This window comes from Gymnoscopelus braueri (assembly GCF_963280865.1).
Source record: "Gymnoscopelus braueri genome assembly, chromosome: 17".
Classification (NCBI taxonomy): Eukaryota; Metazoa; Chordata; class Actinopteri; order Myctophiformes; family Myctophidae; genus Gymnoscopelus; species Gymnoscopelus braueri.
This window is the reverse complement of record NC_137617.1, coordinates 45,859,403-45,874,317: the sequence shown is the minus strand read 5'-3', so window position 1 is coordinate 45,874,317 and position 14,915 is coordinate 45,859,403. Positions and strand designations below refer to the sequence as shown.

The 14,915-nt window shown below is 45.3% G+C and overlaps 2 protein-coding genes across 2 annotated transcripts in view; one reads left to right on the top strand and one right to left on the bottom strand.

Annotated features, from left to right (window-relative positions):
• The window catches only part of LOC308105415 (N-lysine methyltransferase SMYD2-B-like), a 186,398-nt gene that overhangs the window by 123,979 nt on the left and 47,504 nt on the right, over positions 1-14,915 (bottom strand). The gene's annotated exons all lie outside the window — the stretch shown is intronic.
• LOC308105423 (uncharacterized protein) overlaps positions 13,577-14,915 on the top strand; it is a 145,412-nt gene continuing 144,073 nt past the window's right edge. The window contains exon 1 of the mRNA XM_080456140.1: positions 13,577-14,300. Coding sequence (XP_080312266.1) covers positions 14,057-14,300 — 244 coding nt within the window. The 5' untranslated portion in view covers positions 13,577-14,056. The remainder of the gene's footprint in view (positions 14,301-14,915) is intronic.

Here is a 14,915-nt window from a genome sequence, read left to right as displayed (position 1 = left end):
CACAACAGCACAGAGAACTTTGCTCGATCCCAGCAAATCCCAGAGCGAGGACACGGAGTGCACCTCTACGGGCGTTTCGAGCTAAAAAGTTTCGTTTATTTAACGCTCCCGCGTTACCTATTATTCATTATTATTTTATTTTCCTATCCTCTTAAAGTTTTCCCCGTGTCGGGCTAGCTTAGGCTTCTAGCCGGTTAGGCCACAAAGCTAGAACGCTAAGCTAGGCTAGGTGGCTACCTAGCCTTATCCTCGCTACGTGTCGGAGAACAAAGGATAGGATGGATGCCCCGAAGGTCTGCGGCCTAGTGGGCTGTAGCCTTCTTGTGGCGGCCGATGATCCGCACCGTCTGTGCATCTCCTGTCTGGGGCCGCAGATGAGGACGCCTGCCGAGCATGTGCGTGCTTCACGGTTTTTCATCTGGATCATCGGCTGTCGAGGGCCAATCTGCTCGCGGCCTCGGCAAGCGACGACCGCGGCGCCTTTCCCCCGGCCAGGAGGCCTGCAGCACCGCTGGTTGTTCCGCTAGTGGCCCAGAACCTAGGAGCCATGGGCCCGCCGCTTCACGCCGCTCCGAGGGCCAGCGATGCTACACGAGACCGGCGCGGGGTGGCCCCAGGGGCCTTAACCTCGTCGCCGGTCCCCGCCAGTGGCGCCCCTGCTTCCCCCTCCATCTCCCTTCCAACCTGGGCCGACTCGCCGACGCCCGAAGGCAGCATCATCTTCTCCGATGCCGGGGACACTACAGGTGATGCTGACATGGACGAAGGTGGGGAGGAGGAGGAAGAATGGGAACTCACCTCGTACCAGGAGGTCCAGGAGGTGACGATGTCGAGCCCGGGGCCTGTCGTCCATCCTGCTCCTGCGTCAGAGGCCTCTACCGCGGGCAAGGAGCCACTCGAGCCAGTATCTGCGATCTTCAGGCGGGCCATCGTGAGGTGCGGCCTGGAGCAGCCGATGGAGGCCCTGAGGGTGGCAGGCGCAGCCCTGGTCCCAGGTTTCCAAGGTCTGGCAGCCCTTCCCCCCAGACGGGTGGAATCAAAACTCCTCCCCGAGGCCAGCGGCATCAGGAATGCCTTGCAGTTCTCGTGGGAGGGGAAAGAGGAGCCATCCAAACTGGGGTTTGTGACGAAGCTCATCTCTGCTGCAGACCTGGGGATCGTCGGCCTTCCCCCGTTGGGACTCTAGCCAGGAGTCTCGGTGACGGTAAGCCTGGCTCCGTGAAATTTGTCGATGAGAGACCCGTTTGCACGGACCAGAGCAGGAGGACCAACACCGGGTCGCTGAACGCCCTCTACAAGGCCTCGGGCCATTCTGCGGAGGCTTTCAACGCCGTAGCCCTCCTGCAAGGATCGGCCGCCAAGAGACTCGTGGAGCTGGTAGCCAAGCCCCTGGGGGACCAGGCCACAGCTGCAGAGGTACACGCCGAGTGGGTCGCAGATGCAACGGAGCTCGAACGGCTAGTGCAGATTGCCATCATGTGCACCTGCCAAGGCATGATGTGGACGGGTCGAGCCATGGCCCTCGTCGCGGACATGGAAAGGGCAAAGTGGCTCGAACTCGACGCCGAGTGCGACAAGGACATCGCCGCGAAGCTCCTCCATCTCCCCCTCAAGGCGGATAATCTGTTTCACACGGCCGCTGAGCTGCTGCGCAGCACAAAGGCGGAGGAAACACAAAGAAGGGAGGCAGCGACTGGCCTCCTGACCCTGGCCCCACCTGCTGAAAATCAGTCTCAGAAGAGACGCCCCCCACCCACCCTCTTCCCCGAAGCCCCAACGCAAGGACAGCGGGGCTAGTGGAAGAGGGCGGGGTAGGTGACATTTCCTTCCCGGTTTCACCGGGCCCTCAGCTGGCCCCACCACTACCACTAGGTCGGTGTGGTGTAGGGCCCTTTCCCCAGCTGAACTTAAGGAAAAGGACAGGCGCTTGCCTTGCCCCGCTGGACAGAGCCACGGGCGGCTCCGCGGGCACAAAGAGACTAAAAAGAGACGCTTTACAATGTGAACACGGTTCAATTGATAAAATGTCCTGTGGTCCTACTGTGTGTGAAAAATGTGCAGCCTGTGTGTGGAATAAAAGTATTGCCAATTACACAACCGCTCATTATTTCCCCTGTCAAAGTGCGATGCGGATCGCACCCCGAAGCAAATGGGGTGCCCCGTCATCATCTCTCAGTCATGAGCCCACAGTGCTCTGTCTGTCCCTTGGTCGACAGTCCGAGCACTGCTGGGACGATACCGAAGCATGCATTGACCAACTTGAATCAATTGAAGGTAGTACAACCTTTTACAATGAATCAAATGTCTCAAGAATGTTGCTTTCAAGGTATAGGGGAAGTGCCCCATGTAAACGTAAAAAATCTAACTGCGTCACACCAGTTCTCTCATCCGTCCGGCAGATGGCAGCAAAGCGCCTCTGTGGGACGGAGGAGAGACAAGATGGCCGCCTCCCTCAACCTCCCCAAAATGGCGGACGAGGAGAGGCGGATGTTTACATGTCAGCAGTCCCCGGTGTTACACCGGACGTGCTCCCCTTGGGGGACGAGAGCTACGTTCCGGGTAGCCCCCTTGTCGCAGACAGGTTCCGCTGTGCCGACACTCCATCGGGAACGAGCATGCGCTCTGCGGTGACGATGACGTCAATACCCCGCGCCTCTCCATGGACCCAGCTGTCGCTAACGGTCCCCATGGAAACGGAAGCAAGCTCCACGGAGCAGGTGACGTCAGCAGCCCCCACCTTCCCGTCGAATCCCCTCGCTCGGTGTTTGGATCAATGGAAAGCTTGCAAACCGAATCCCTGGGTGCTGCGCACTGTTCAGAAGGGCTACAGGTTGCAGTTTACCAGCAAACCTCGGATGTCAGACAAAGTACTGTTTTCTCGAGCGACGGGCCTTGCGGCCGTGACGCTGAGGGAGGAGGTTTTGTCTCTTTTGAGAAAGGTGCGATCAGAGAATTATCTCCGGATCAGAACCGGTTGGGGTTCTATTCGGAATACTTTCTGGTGAAAAAGAAGGGGGGGGGGGGCGTGAGACCCATTCTGAATCTTAAAGGCCTCAACAGATATCTGAGGGTCTTCAATTTTCGAATGCTAACAACCAGGACGCTGTTACGCACGATACGACGGGGGGATTGGTGGACGAGTATAGATCAAGGATGCTTATTTCCACGTCCCAATCTACCCTCTGCACCGGAAATTCCTGCACTTTGGCTACGAAGGGAAAGTGTACGAGTACACGGTTCTTCCTTTTGGCATGTCACTGAGCCCCAGGGTTTTCGTGAAAACCCTGGTGGCCCCTCCCTCTGTTCAGAGACCTGCTGAGACAGGGAGGGAACGAGGTGTTCCACGAGAACCCACAGGAACTAGATCTGTGGGTCTGGCCCGTGAAAGGGCGAGCCTGAACTCGCAGGGGTTGCCTCCTGATATGGTAGCAACCATCCAGGGAGCTAGGGCGCTCTCCACAAGACTTCAGTATGAAGTCCGATGGGACGCGTTTGTGTCTTGGTGCGCAGGACGTTCACCATCAGTGGTGGCTTTCCAGGCGCCTGTGGGCAGCATCCTGATTTTCCTACAAGATAGGCTGAATCAGGACTTTTCCACCGTCAAGGTGTACCTGGCAGCCATTTCCGCTTGTCACGAGGGGTTCGATGGCAAGACGGTGGGCCATCACCCGTTGGTGCGCCGTTTTATGAATGGCGCTAGGCGGGCCAAGCCGGTCAACAGGCCTCTGTTCCTGAAATGGGACCTTACGGTGGTACTGGATGCACTCTGCCGTCCTCCTTTTGAGCCATTTCAGTCTGCGGATCTAAGGATCGTGAGTCTGAAAACGGTCCTCCTGGTGGCCTTATGTACAGCCAAACGAGTTGGTGACACACAAATGAATTACATTAAATTAACACAGATTGTATGGCGAATTTACGCATGTTTGTGTGTTTCTGTTGAGTGATCCCTTACGTAATTCTCCCATCAGTATAAGCTTCTCAGATGCAGATCGTTCTTTCTGTGCTTTCTGTAGAAAGAAGCATTGGCAAAAAATCTACACTTCTTAATATCTTTAAACATACTCAACAACTCGTATTTCATAAATAGGAACAGTGTTGGAAACAATAATCAAGAAAGACCCACTCACCTTTGTGGCAAGGATCCTGGCCACCAGGCGGACTCTCTCTGATGGACACCATTTCGGACCATACTTAAACATTGCTGAGCACTCCAGCTTGTGCATATTCCAGTCCCCTTTCTGACACACACACACACACACACACACACACACACACACACACACACACACACACACACACACACACACACACACACACACACACACACACACACACACACACACACACACACACACACACACACACACACACACACACACACACACACACACACAAAATTAACCCCACAAGCATGTTGCCTGGCACACAGTTACACCAAAATTAAACTCGCCCACAAATAATGCTTAACAGTTGGTCTATAGGGCGTCTAAGCTATGCTATGTACAGTACAGTGCTATAATGCCACTCAACACAATGCTAAGCTCTCAGTATACACTAGTCCTGTCCTTGACTGACCTCAGTGACCTGTGTCCTTCCTTACCCTCTTCTCATATCTTCATGTCACACAAAGCTATTATTTTTAATTAACCCACTGAATCTCTTCTCCACCCGAATCAGATCTTTGAATGTCTACTGTGGTCATAGCCACTTAGGGCTTAGCCTAAGTGGTTAAATAAAATGACATCAGTTCATGTGTGTATCTTGACTCTTTTCCTTGTTAATTGTATAATTCAAATTAATTGTTCTTTTCATAATAGAAGTTTACTTCATTTAAACCTATCTTATCAAACAGTTATTTGTGTTTATTTACATTTATTTGTTAACTTATAAGTTAAATGTTCTTAAATATAAACTTTTTTTATAAACGTTTTTCAAAATGATTAGAAATATAAAATCTACGTTATCGGTGGTCTAGGACGCTCTGAAATTTAGATCAGCATCGGACCAAAAAATCTGGGTTTTGTTTCTTATTGATCCACAGTGAAACCAAAGGTGAACTTCCATGTGTGATCAATCACATTCCATTCTATGTTTCTGTTTTACACTCAATCAGAAGTGTTCTTTATCAGATACGAAACATGCAAGGAAACAAGTCCCCAGGACCTTTTTGTGTTATCCTTTTAGCCTAATGTCTTACTGTACCATGCACAGCTGTTTACATTTCTGACTAGTATAAAGTATTCAATCAATCAAAAGTAACTAAGAACAAATTAACAATCAGATGGTAGAGGAATAATGTGAGCAACTTCAAATGAAAACAAAAAAAAGTGCTCCTCGGACCACAGGTCTCCGCCAGGTCAGGTAGGTTATTGTGGCCTCCTGGTGGCGCTATAACAGGCCAATCTGAAAACTTCGGGGCAGAGGTTCGGCTTTGGCATACAGGGAGTGTGTGTGCACTGTTTCGCAGCAGCCGGGCCAACGGTGTCAGAGATTAGCTGTTCACAGACAGACACACGGACGGACACACGCACGGACGGACGGACGGACGGACATGGTGCAAAACATACTCTCTCGCCATGCCTTTCGGCTTGGCGGAGACAATTAGCTTTTGGCTAACTCTGGCTCATTTACGTCGACGTGGTAAATAAATAAATAATAATTCAAATTCCTACAGTCCCCCTTCTTCCTCCTCCTCCTCCTCCTCCTCCTCCTCCTCCTCATTCACTAGTTTCCTACCTGGCAGTTGACATTGCAATAGAAGGCTTTCTTGCACTTTACACAGTTCCTCAACCTCACATCCTGTTTCCTATGAATGAACCAACATTAGGTTTTAATGAGCAGCATGTTACAACATATGTGTTTATATCCTCTTGGATGGATATAGTGATTGTTCACACACACACACACACACACACACACACACACACACACACACACACACACACACACACACACACACACACACACACACACACACACACACACACACACACACACACACACACACACACACACACACACACACACACACACACACACACAAATAGCATTGTGCTTAGGTACTCCAGTGCACCAGATGAACTTTCAATCCAACATAGAGAAATTTGTAAAAAATATATATATCTATGAATACACATTATTCATACCAAAAACACAAGAATGATGTGAAATCTGTCTTGGGGTAGATTATCCCCTCAGAACAGATAAGAGAAATAGCAGAAGCAGTTGTTTGCAGGAGTTCCTCCCATTGTAAACAACACAGTTCACAGACTTGGAATACTTCTGTAGTACTAGTATTAATAGAGCTGAGCTTATGGTGGAGCTTATTGGCGCCACCAAACAACACAACAGCCCAACGTCAATTCAATCATCCCAAACAGTGCATATCAGCAGCACTTTATAGCAAGTTGCAGTATTGCAGAGTCAAGCCAAACCCGGAGCAGACTTGAACAGATCAGTTTGTTGCCTGTCCAAAATCTGGAAGTTATGACATATTTTTTTCTCACAAAAGATTTTATCCAACGATTTTTGTAACCGATTTTTTCACCCAGTGCCAATTGCCTAAGATGTAATCCTGGGCGCTACTCTCCCTCTGCCAGCCTGGGGAGAGCCCCGCACTGAGCTCATGCTTCCTTCAACGCGTGAGGAGTGAGCAGGCCGTTTCTTATCACCTGACAGGGGGGAGTTTCCCCCGGTAGGACGTAGCGCGTGGAAGGAACACATTATATATGCATGTGTAAAGAGTCAAGACTGCACTAATCATTCGGATGCGTAGCCTACAACATACAGTAGGCCTGTTAATGCACATAGAAAGGAAATAACAAGTATAGTAATATGCATGCATGCCACATAAATACATACATAGCAAAGCAGAAATCGCAGTAGTTTTCCCTCTTTTCAACTCTGAGGACGTAAGAGTACGCCGGGGAGGTGAAGATAAGTTCTCCAACTTTGAATGGTTTGGTCACCCGAAGACCTCGTCCTTTAGTAGGACTGTCGAACATCTCGATTCCCTCGATTTGTTCCTGCATTGTTGCTTCCAAGGTCTTCCGAGTGCCCGTCGAAGCAGCTTTATTCCACAAGGAAAGCAAAGATAGATATTGTAATTAATGAAGATATTAAAACATATTTCATCAGCATCATCTTATACTATTATAATGTACAGTCATACAGTTCTATTGTAGGCTACACTGTAACACTATCAAACATGTGTTTGATTCCTCACCTGTCATGAATACTGATGTCTGTCCAAGGTCCTTGTCTGTAGACACTGAGTTGATTTTTTTTGTAGTGTCAGATAAAGATACCTGATTAATACAATGGTTTATTTTTCCTGGAAAGAGTTAAGCTGGGCGGAGAGACAGAGAGAGAGGTTGCCAAAACCCTTAGCCTACGCACATTCAGAACAACCAATCATGTCTCTATGATACACCAGCATTAGAAAGGACATGAGAACATGAAAACAAGCCAAATGAGAGCGCTCCACAGAATTGACATTTTGTTCATATCTATTTAGCTAAACACGTATTAGTCTACGGCAGTGATGAGCTGTGGATTTTTTTAGCTAGTGGGGCTCTGTTTTATGATGTCACATGCACGTGCACGCATGTGCACAATAGCCGATCAGCTCAGTGCTAGTTGAAATACTGTATTCAACATGTGATTTTTAATGTAATTATATTTCTTATTATTTATTTATTTAGCATTGTTAATTTGTTGTTTTTATTTTTCTTTTAGTTTTATATAAAAGCCCTTTACATAGTACTTACAATAATCAGACAACTTGTCTTTACTTGAATTACTTTTTTTATTTTTAAGACTTATATTTAGAACTTCCAACAACGGACAGGGATAACCTTGTGAGTGTTGTTCTTGGGTCCTCTGCTAAGTGATTAACCCTTTCACACTCTGCAATGCAGAGACACATTCAATTCAAGTCCATGGCTTTTCTCGAGTAGCCTAATGTTATGCAAAGCAGCCACTCCAGCCAGGTATTTCTATTTGTAGTGGAACGCTGTGAGCTGGGATTGAACCCGAGGCTCCCACTCGCCAGTCCGACGTGTTACCAGTCATGCCAATAGGGCTGAGCCCGATTGGCAGGTCTGTTGCATGCCGGTTCTGGCTAATTTGACTGTTGGGGTTACATATTGTTTTAGGTGTTGAGAACGGCTCGCCGCTGACAGCGCGTGCCTGTGGGGCGCGCGTGCAGCTCCAGAGCTACCGGGGCGCCGCCCCTGTGAGCTCATCCCCCCTGCAGCTCATCCCTGGGTCTATTGAATAGAATAGACTATATTCTCTATGTAGTAAACAGCTTGCACTGGGCTGGTAACTGACTCACTTTTCCACCAGACAACAAAGATGCACGTTTAAGTTCAGTACTTGAGTAAATGTACTTAGTTACTTTACACCACTGCCCATGCAAGTATCTGACCATAATATACAGTAAAAAAACTAAAAACAAACACAAGTTTTAATTTTGAGAAACGTTCTTTTCCACCAGACAACAAAGATGCACGTTTAAATGATAAAATATTACTCTTGGCTTACCTCGGATTGAGTTTTATGTTACTCTTAGCAAGCCATGGTTCAGATATTATGACATGTCATGTTTCAGGGCTAACTCTTAGCTAACCTCAGATTGAGTTTTGTATTACTCAGCTTACCTTGGATTTAGTTTTATATTACTCTTAGTATACCTCGGATTGAGTTTTCCTCGATGGAAAAGTGTTCAATTATAGACTTTCTTCAGTTTCTTGAGCAGTTGAGCAGTATGTTGCAGCTCCCTCTTCTCTCTGTGGAGAGAACTGAGTCTGACAGGAAGGAACTGACTGGATGTCATGAAACGGCTGTACATGATTGGATGGCTGATTTCCCTGCATTCTGGGAAATGTAGTGAAATGTAACATTAAATAAATTGTTAAAGTAGAGTGAAGCAGTGTCTTTAAGGGTCGTAAATACTGGTAACCCATTCCAATCACAATCATACATAAACGCGTTCCAATGTGATCTGTTGGTGGTTTATTAAAGTGTGTTATTAATCTATTATTTAGACCTCAAGTGAACGTAATAAGTTGTATGTCAATGTCAGATTTCTTATCGTCTATTGTATGGTTCTATTTTGTTCTTCAGTACGTTACAGATGATCTTAAAAGTTGTTAAGCATTGTGCCATGAACTCTTATTTTCTACTAAATATAGCCCAAAGACTATGTTTTCGCCTCTGTCCTTTCATGTGTGTCCGTGTTAGCGTGTCCATCTGTCTCTCTGGCACCAGAGAGACAGATCGATCGGCGATCAGCGTGAAACTTTGCACGCCCATTAGGCCAAGGAAGAACCCCTGCCCCAATTTTTGCAAATTGACCTCATGGTGGCGCTATAACAGTGTCCTTCACATTTTGACGTATAACTCTTTAACCATAGGTCATACAATTAAACTCCCCCGACCCCCAGGATTCCTTGGATGATAACGCAACTCCCCATATGGGCCAAGCCATTTAGCGTTTTCTCCAAAACACATGTTTTGATGCTGCTCGTATTTTGTCCAAAACTCACATGAATCGGTACACATTGGCCCTCATTTATCAACGCGGTGCAGACCAAATAATGGGCGTACGGCGAGATCACCGCAACTTTCGGCATTTATCAATATATCCTGAGTCTGACGTTGGATTCATCCTACCGTACGCTGATATCTCACGTCTGGTAGAGACCAGTTGTTGACTTTGGCTGCGCCCGTTTATTCCATTGTAGACCTGCGGAGCAGCATTGTCTGACTGTCTGACAGGCATCTGGACACATACTCCACTCCTAAATGTATATCTACACTAATAAATAATCCCTGTGAAAATATAATATTTTTAAAAGTAATTTAAACAAACTGCTTTAACAGTCATTCGGTTAAGCTTGCAGATCTGGCTGCATTGGCTATTTGAAAATAGCAGATCTGCAAGCTCACAACGGGTCGCATCGCAACGTGAGCTTGTAGATCTGCTATTTTCAAAATATAAGAGCGCTTCTGCGAGCGCATTTTCGGGACTCCCGACCATCTTTTCATGGACAGTGAGGTGTACAAACTTACAGTAGCTTGTCCTATGTTATGGAGTTATGTCATAGAGAGTTATGTAGGCTACACAACCTGGCTGGGTTAAGGATATAAACCCGACGCTCCAATATTAACGTGGCGGCACGGGATCACTGCATTCCGCCCGAGTCTCATGACTGCTTCATTTAGTGTAACTCTAACACGCACTGCTCGGTATGGGTTAAATAAATGGGTATACAAACGTATTCCATTCATGGCGATGTGATTGGTATCATAATATGTCATTCATGTAGGCTACAAGCCTACCTATGTGACAACAAAGACTGTAGGCTACCGCTACGCTACGGATTACATGAAAGACAAAGTTGGGCGGGCGTGTGTGTGTGTGTGTGTGTGTGTGTGTGTGTGTGTGTGTGTGTGTGTGTGTGTGTGTGTGTGTGTGTGTGTGTGTGTGTGTGTGTGTGTGAGAGAGAGAGAGAGAGGCGTGTGCGTGTGTGGCAAGGCGAGCGGGGGAAACTCTTTCTTATTGGCCTTTCATGCCTTTCTTTTTGGGTCGTATTCTGGTTCTTCATGTCGTGAAGTCGGGGCGTTTTGTGAAATTTAAGGGCGTGTTATTTAAATGACGCTCGGTTTCAGCCTTGACATTTATCAAGGCAGCGACCCAATGTAGGCTACGCTAGGATCGCCCCCCCCCCCCCCTGGATTCCTTGGATCATGATGCAACTCCCCATTTAGGCCCCGACCATTTGTGCCAACTAGATTTTCCACCATTTTGTGTTTTCTTCAAAACACACTTTTTTCTAACTCCTACAACTCTCACTAATCGGTATATTGTCTCTGAAGTCATGTGATCAAGATATATCAGTCAGATTTGTTTTCAAATAGGGGTCCCAAGCAAGTTATTAGCATCAAAATCAGTTTAAGCACTTTAACCCTATAAACATCAGCTATTTGAAAATAGCCAATCTACAAGCTCACAGTGTGTGTGAGCGTTGAGATAGGCCATTTAAAAAAACACAAATCTTGTCCTTGACATGAAAAGGTTTGAGAATAATCTACAGGGTCAGACATCAAAATAGAAGACAATGATAGGCCTATGTACAGTGTCTTCATGGTTGATTCCTGGATGTTAACACAGTCTCATTCTTCACCTTTCATGATTTGTGTGTGAAGAAGTTGAAGTTTTGTACCATCAGTGAATAAACATTAATGTAGGCTACATTTCTAGATTACATGCTCCTAAAACTATGTAGATTAATTTAATGTATATATAATAGGCACATAAGTTAGTTAAATCAAACCCATAATACACTGATACTTAATGTATGTAGAATGTTAAATATGGGACATACACACAATAACTAAGGAGGCTCTTCTGAAGAGGATTTGTACTTAAATATTTATGACCCCAGCATGTACATTTTCTTTTAATATCAATGCATTGCTGTATTAAAATAAAATGTATACATTGCCAAAAAAAAACGTATCACTAATAGTGAAAATAGCAGATGCAAAAGCTCAGTGGAGTGAAAGGGCAAAACAATACAAACTAGTAAAGTAATACATACTCAAACAATTTACTACTCAAGTCAATGCACATTGTTACTGTCCACCACTGCATGACACAATGTGAGAAAAAGAGAAAAGCAACCATTAGCATTCACACTCATTTAAATGTCAACAGTAAAGTCATCTCAAACATGAGCTGTCATGATGACAAACTGTTATTGTGTAAAGTTGCTGCTCCCTTCAACACACTTCAATCTGTTAGGCTACTGTAATAGAGTGGTCTTTAGTCGCCACCTTGTGGCTTTAATATGCAATTGTAGTTATGCTGTTATTTTATGTTTGTCCAGTTAATCACTGAGTTGTGACAACATACAGTACCTGGTCAGGTGCTCATGAAGTGCATAATGTGTTCATAAAGATGACTATAGTGTACAAGTATCTGCAATATATGACGATTTACTTTACATTGTATTAACTGTACAACTTTACGGTACATTATATTATTGTAATTACATATTTTAGTTCCTTCTTTTAACACACTGCTCTGTAGACAAGACACCAATAGGCCTAAAAGCAGATACGGAAACGGTGTGTGTGTGTGTGTGCCTGAATGTGATTAATGTGTGCAACTTAAAGAGCCAGTAGGCGGCCGTGGGCTCTAGACCGGATCTGAGCACTGAGCAGTAAATAGAAACCCTTTTCCCGCAAACCACCATATGGTAGACATTTGTGGGAGCTGACACTAATAGGTGGGAAGCAGTGGTGGAAAAAGTAGCCTACTGTAAAAGTATCAATTCTGCAATATAGAAATACTCTGTTACAAGTAGAAGTCCGGATTCAAAATGTACTTGAGTAAAAGTATCGGCATCAAAATGTACTTAAAGTACCAAAAGTGGAAAGTAGGCTACTCACTATGCAGAATGTCCCATTTCAAGTTTTCAAATGTATAAACATCTTTAGAAAATAGCAGATCTACAATCTCTGAGATGTACTGGAGTAGAAAATTGGAAATACTACAGGAAAATAAAAGATAGGGGGCGGCCATAGCTGAGTGGTTAGTGTGCCCGCCTAGGGAACCAGAGCCCCTGGTTGCCCCAGGTTCGATTCCAGGCTATCCCAGCATATGTGCCGATGATATGAAATTTGTCCCTGAGCAAGACTCTTAACCCCAATTGCTCACAGGTTCTCATTGGAAACAAGACCGCAAGGACTTTCATGAACGACCTGTTAAAAGGAATTATCCTTATCCTTATACCTCAAAATTGCACTTAAGTACAGTACTTGAGTAAATCTACTTAGTTACTTTCCACCACTGATGGGATATCGGCATTCTATCATCTTCAAGGCCAGGCCACTCCAGCATGTATCACAGCAACTTTCTCCAACTTCACTGCATTTGAATGGAGTCTTGTCGTATACGTAGCAGATTTGATGATTTTCAACCTCTGATACATTGTATAAGTTAGATAAACGAACAGTCAAAGCTGTCCAAATACAAAGACCTGGAGATTGAAATCAGCAGGATGTGGGATATGAAGACTGAAGTAACACCAGTAGCCTACACCAGTAGGATTAAACAACATCAATCCCATGTTCCTCAACGGTCATGACATTATTAGGTTCAAGTTAATCGGGAGCTTAAAGGAAAACACTGTTGGATGAAGGAGTCTGCATCTTCACTCTCTTCCCAGTGGAATATACAGGACAGTGATTCCTTTTGACAGCTTGTCCCTCCAGTCACCAGCCTGACAGTTAAAGCTTCTGTCCATGTTGTGGGTGAGGATTTTGTCACCCACAACTTTCTTTGTAATCAAGAAAGTCAACCAAAGAATACGATTTTTGGGCAGGATCTCCTCTTGGTCAGAAGGAATGCACTGAGGACCCTAGCTGGAGCACTAATCGAGTGTCATTTGTACTACTCTAGCACCTCAAAGTCAAAACTACAGACCTCTCAAAACAAACTAATTAGACTACTACTAGACCTCACACTTTTGCTAGGGTGGGATGGCTCAGGGTAGAGGACCGAGTTCAGCTGCATTTATGAATGTATTCTACTATTCTGCCATAAAAATGTGGAACGCCCTCCCACCAGCCACCAGCCATCAAAAGGTGCGACTCCCTAATCTTCTTTTAAAAACACCATAAAAGAGTATCTGTCTGCAATTTTCAACTGGACTTAGATAAGTCTATGTCAGCGTCTGTCAGCGCCTGCGCTCAGGGCCCCGTGATTGACAGGTGCTTCCACTTTTTGGTTTCTGCAAAACGCCCACCCAGCGCTTCGGACCAGAACGGTCTGCAGAAGACACATGATGATGTGAATTCACGCGACCGGGATGGTTTACCAGGCTAGTGTTCCTATAGGCCAGCGTGGAGATATAATTCTCCCTATCTTGGTCTGCCCCGTGACCTCCTCGCTGCAGGACAGGATTGACAAAATGATTTGTTTGTTTATGTAGAGCAACCAGAGCCCATATTACACGTAACACGACCCAATGGCACAGAGTTGATGGTTGTGTCCTGCTCAGCTGTGTCCCGTCCTGCTCTGACAGTAACTCTGGAGGTTCCCACACATTTAGGCTCTTCAACCTACAGCACCGTCCATTCAGTCAACACTGACGGTACCATCACAGTGACCAGCACTGTCACACTGCAGAGGTTCTGTAGAAACGGTACACAGATCCACTGTGTGGTGACTCTCTCCTCTGGGCTTGTGAAGGACGTGTCCAGAGTCATTTATTCTGACAAACAAGGTGAGAGATGGATTTAATTTCCATGATTTGATTCAAGCCATTAAAACCGGGAACACATCTGTGTAACCACTTTAACCATTTTATACTTTGGCTATTCAAAAATAGCAGATCTACAAGCTCATAGAGCGGCTCATAGTGCTGCGCTATGAACTTGTAGATCTTCTATTTCTTTTCGATATATATAATATAATATTTGAAACTCAAATCTTTGTTTCTGGGGGGGCCCTGGAACAAAATATTTTGAGATGGGGGTCCACCGCCAAATACATATCAGTTTGGGGATCCTTGACATGTTAAAGTTTGAGAACCACTGATATTATAGCAAACTGCTAGGATTTAGAAGACATGTAGAATCCCCAGAAGCACAGATTTGAGTGACGAATGTTCACTTTAAATATATATATATATATATATATATATATATATATATATATATATATATATATATATATATATATATATATTATTCAAAGATTTGCACAAATGTTCATGATTTTAATAAATATGTTAAATCATAAGCTGTGATAAGGGTCACACCTGTGACCCTTATCACTTTTCCTGCCGACAGTGGTGGAAAAAGTACACAAAATTCTTTACTTAAGTAAAAGTACCAAT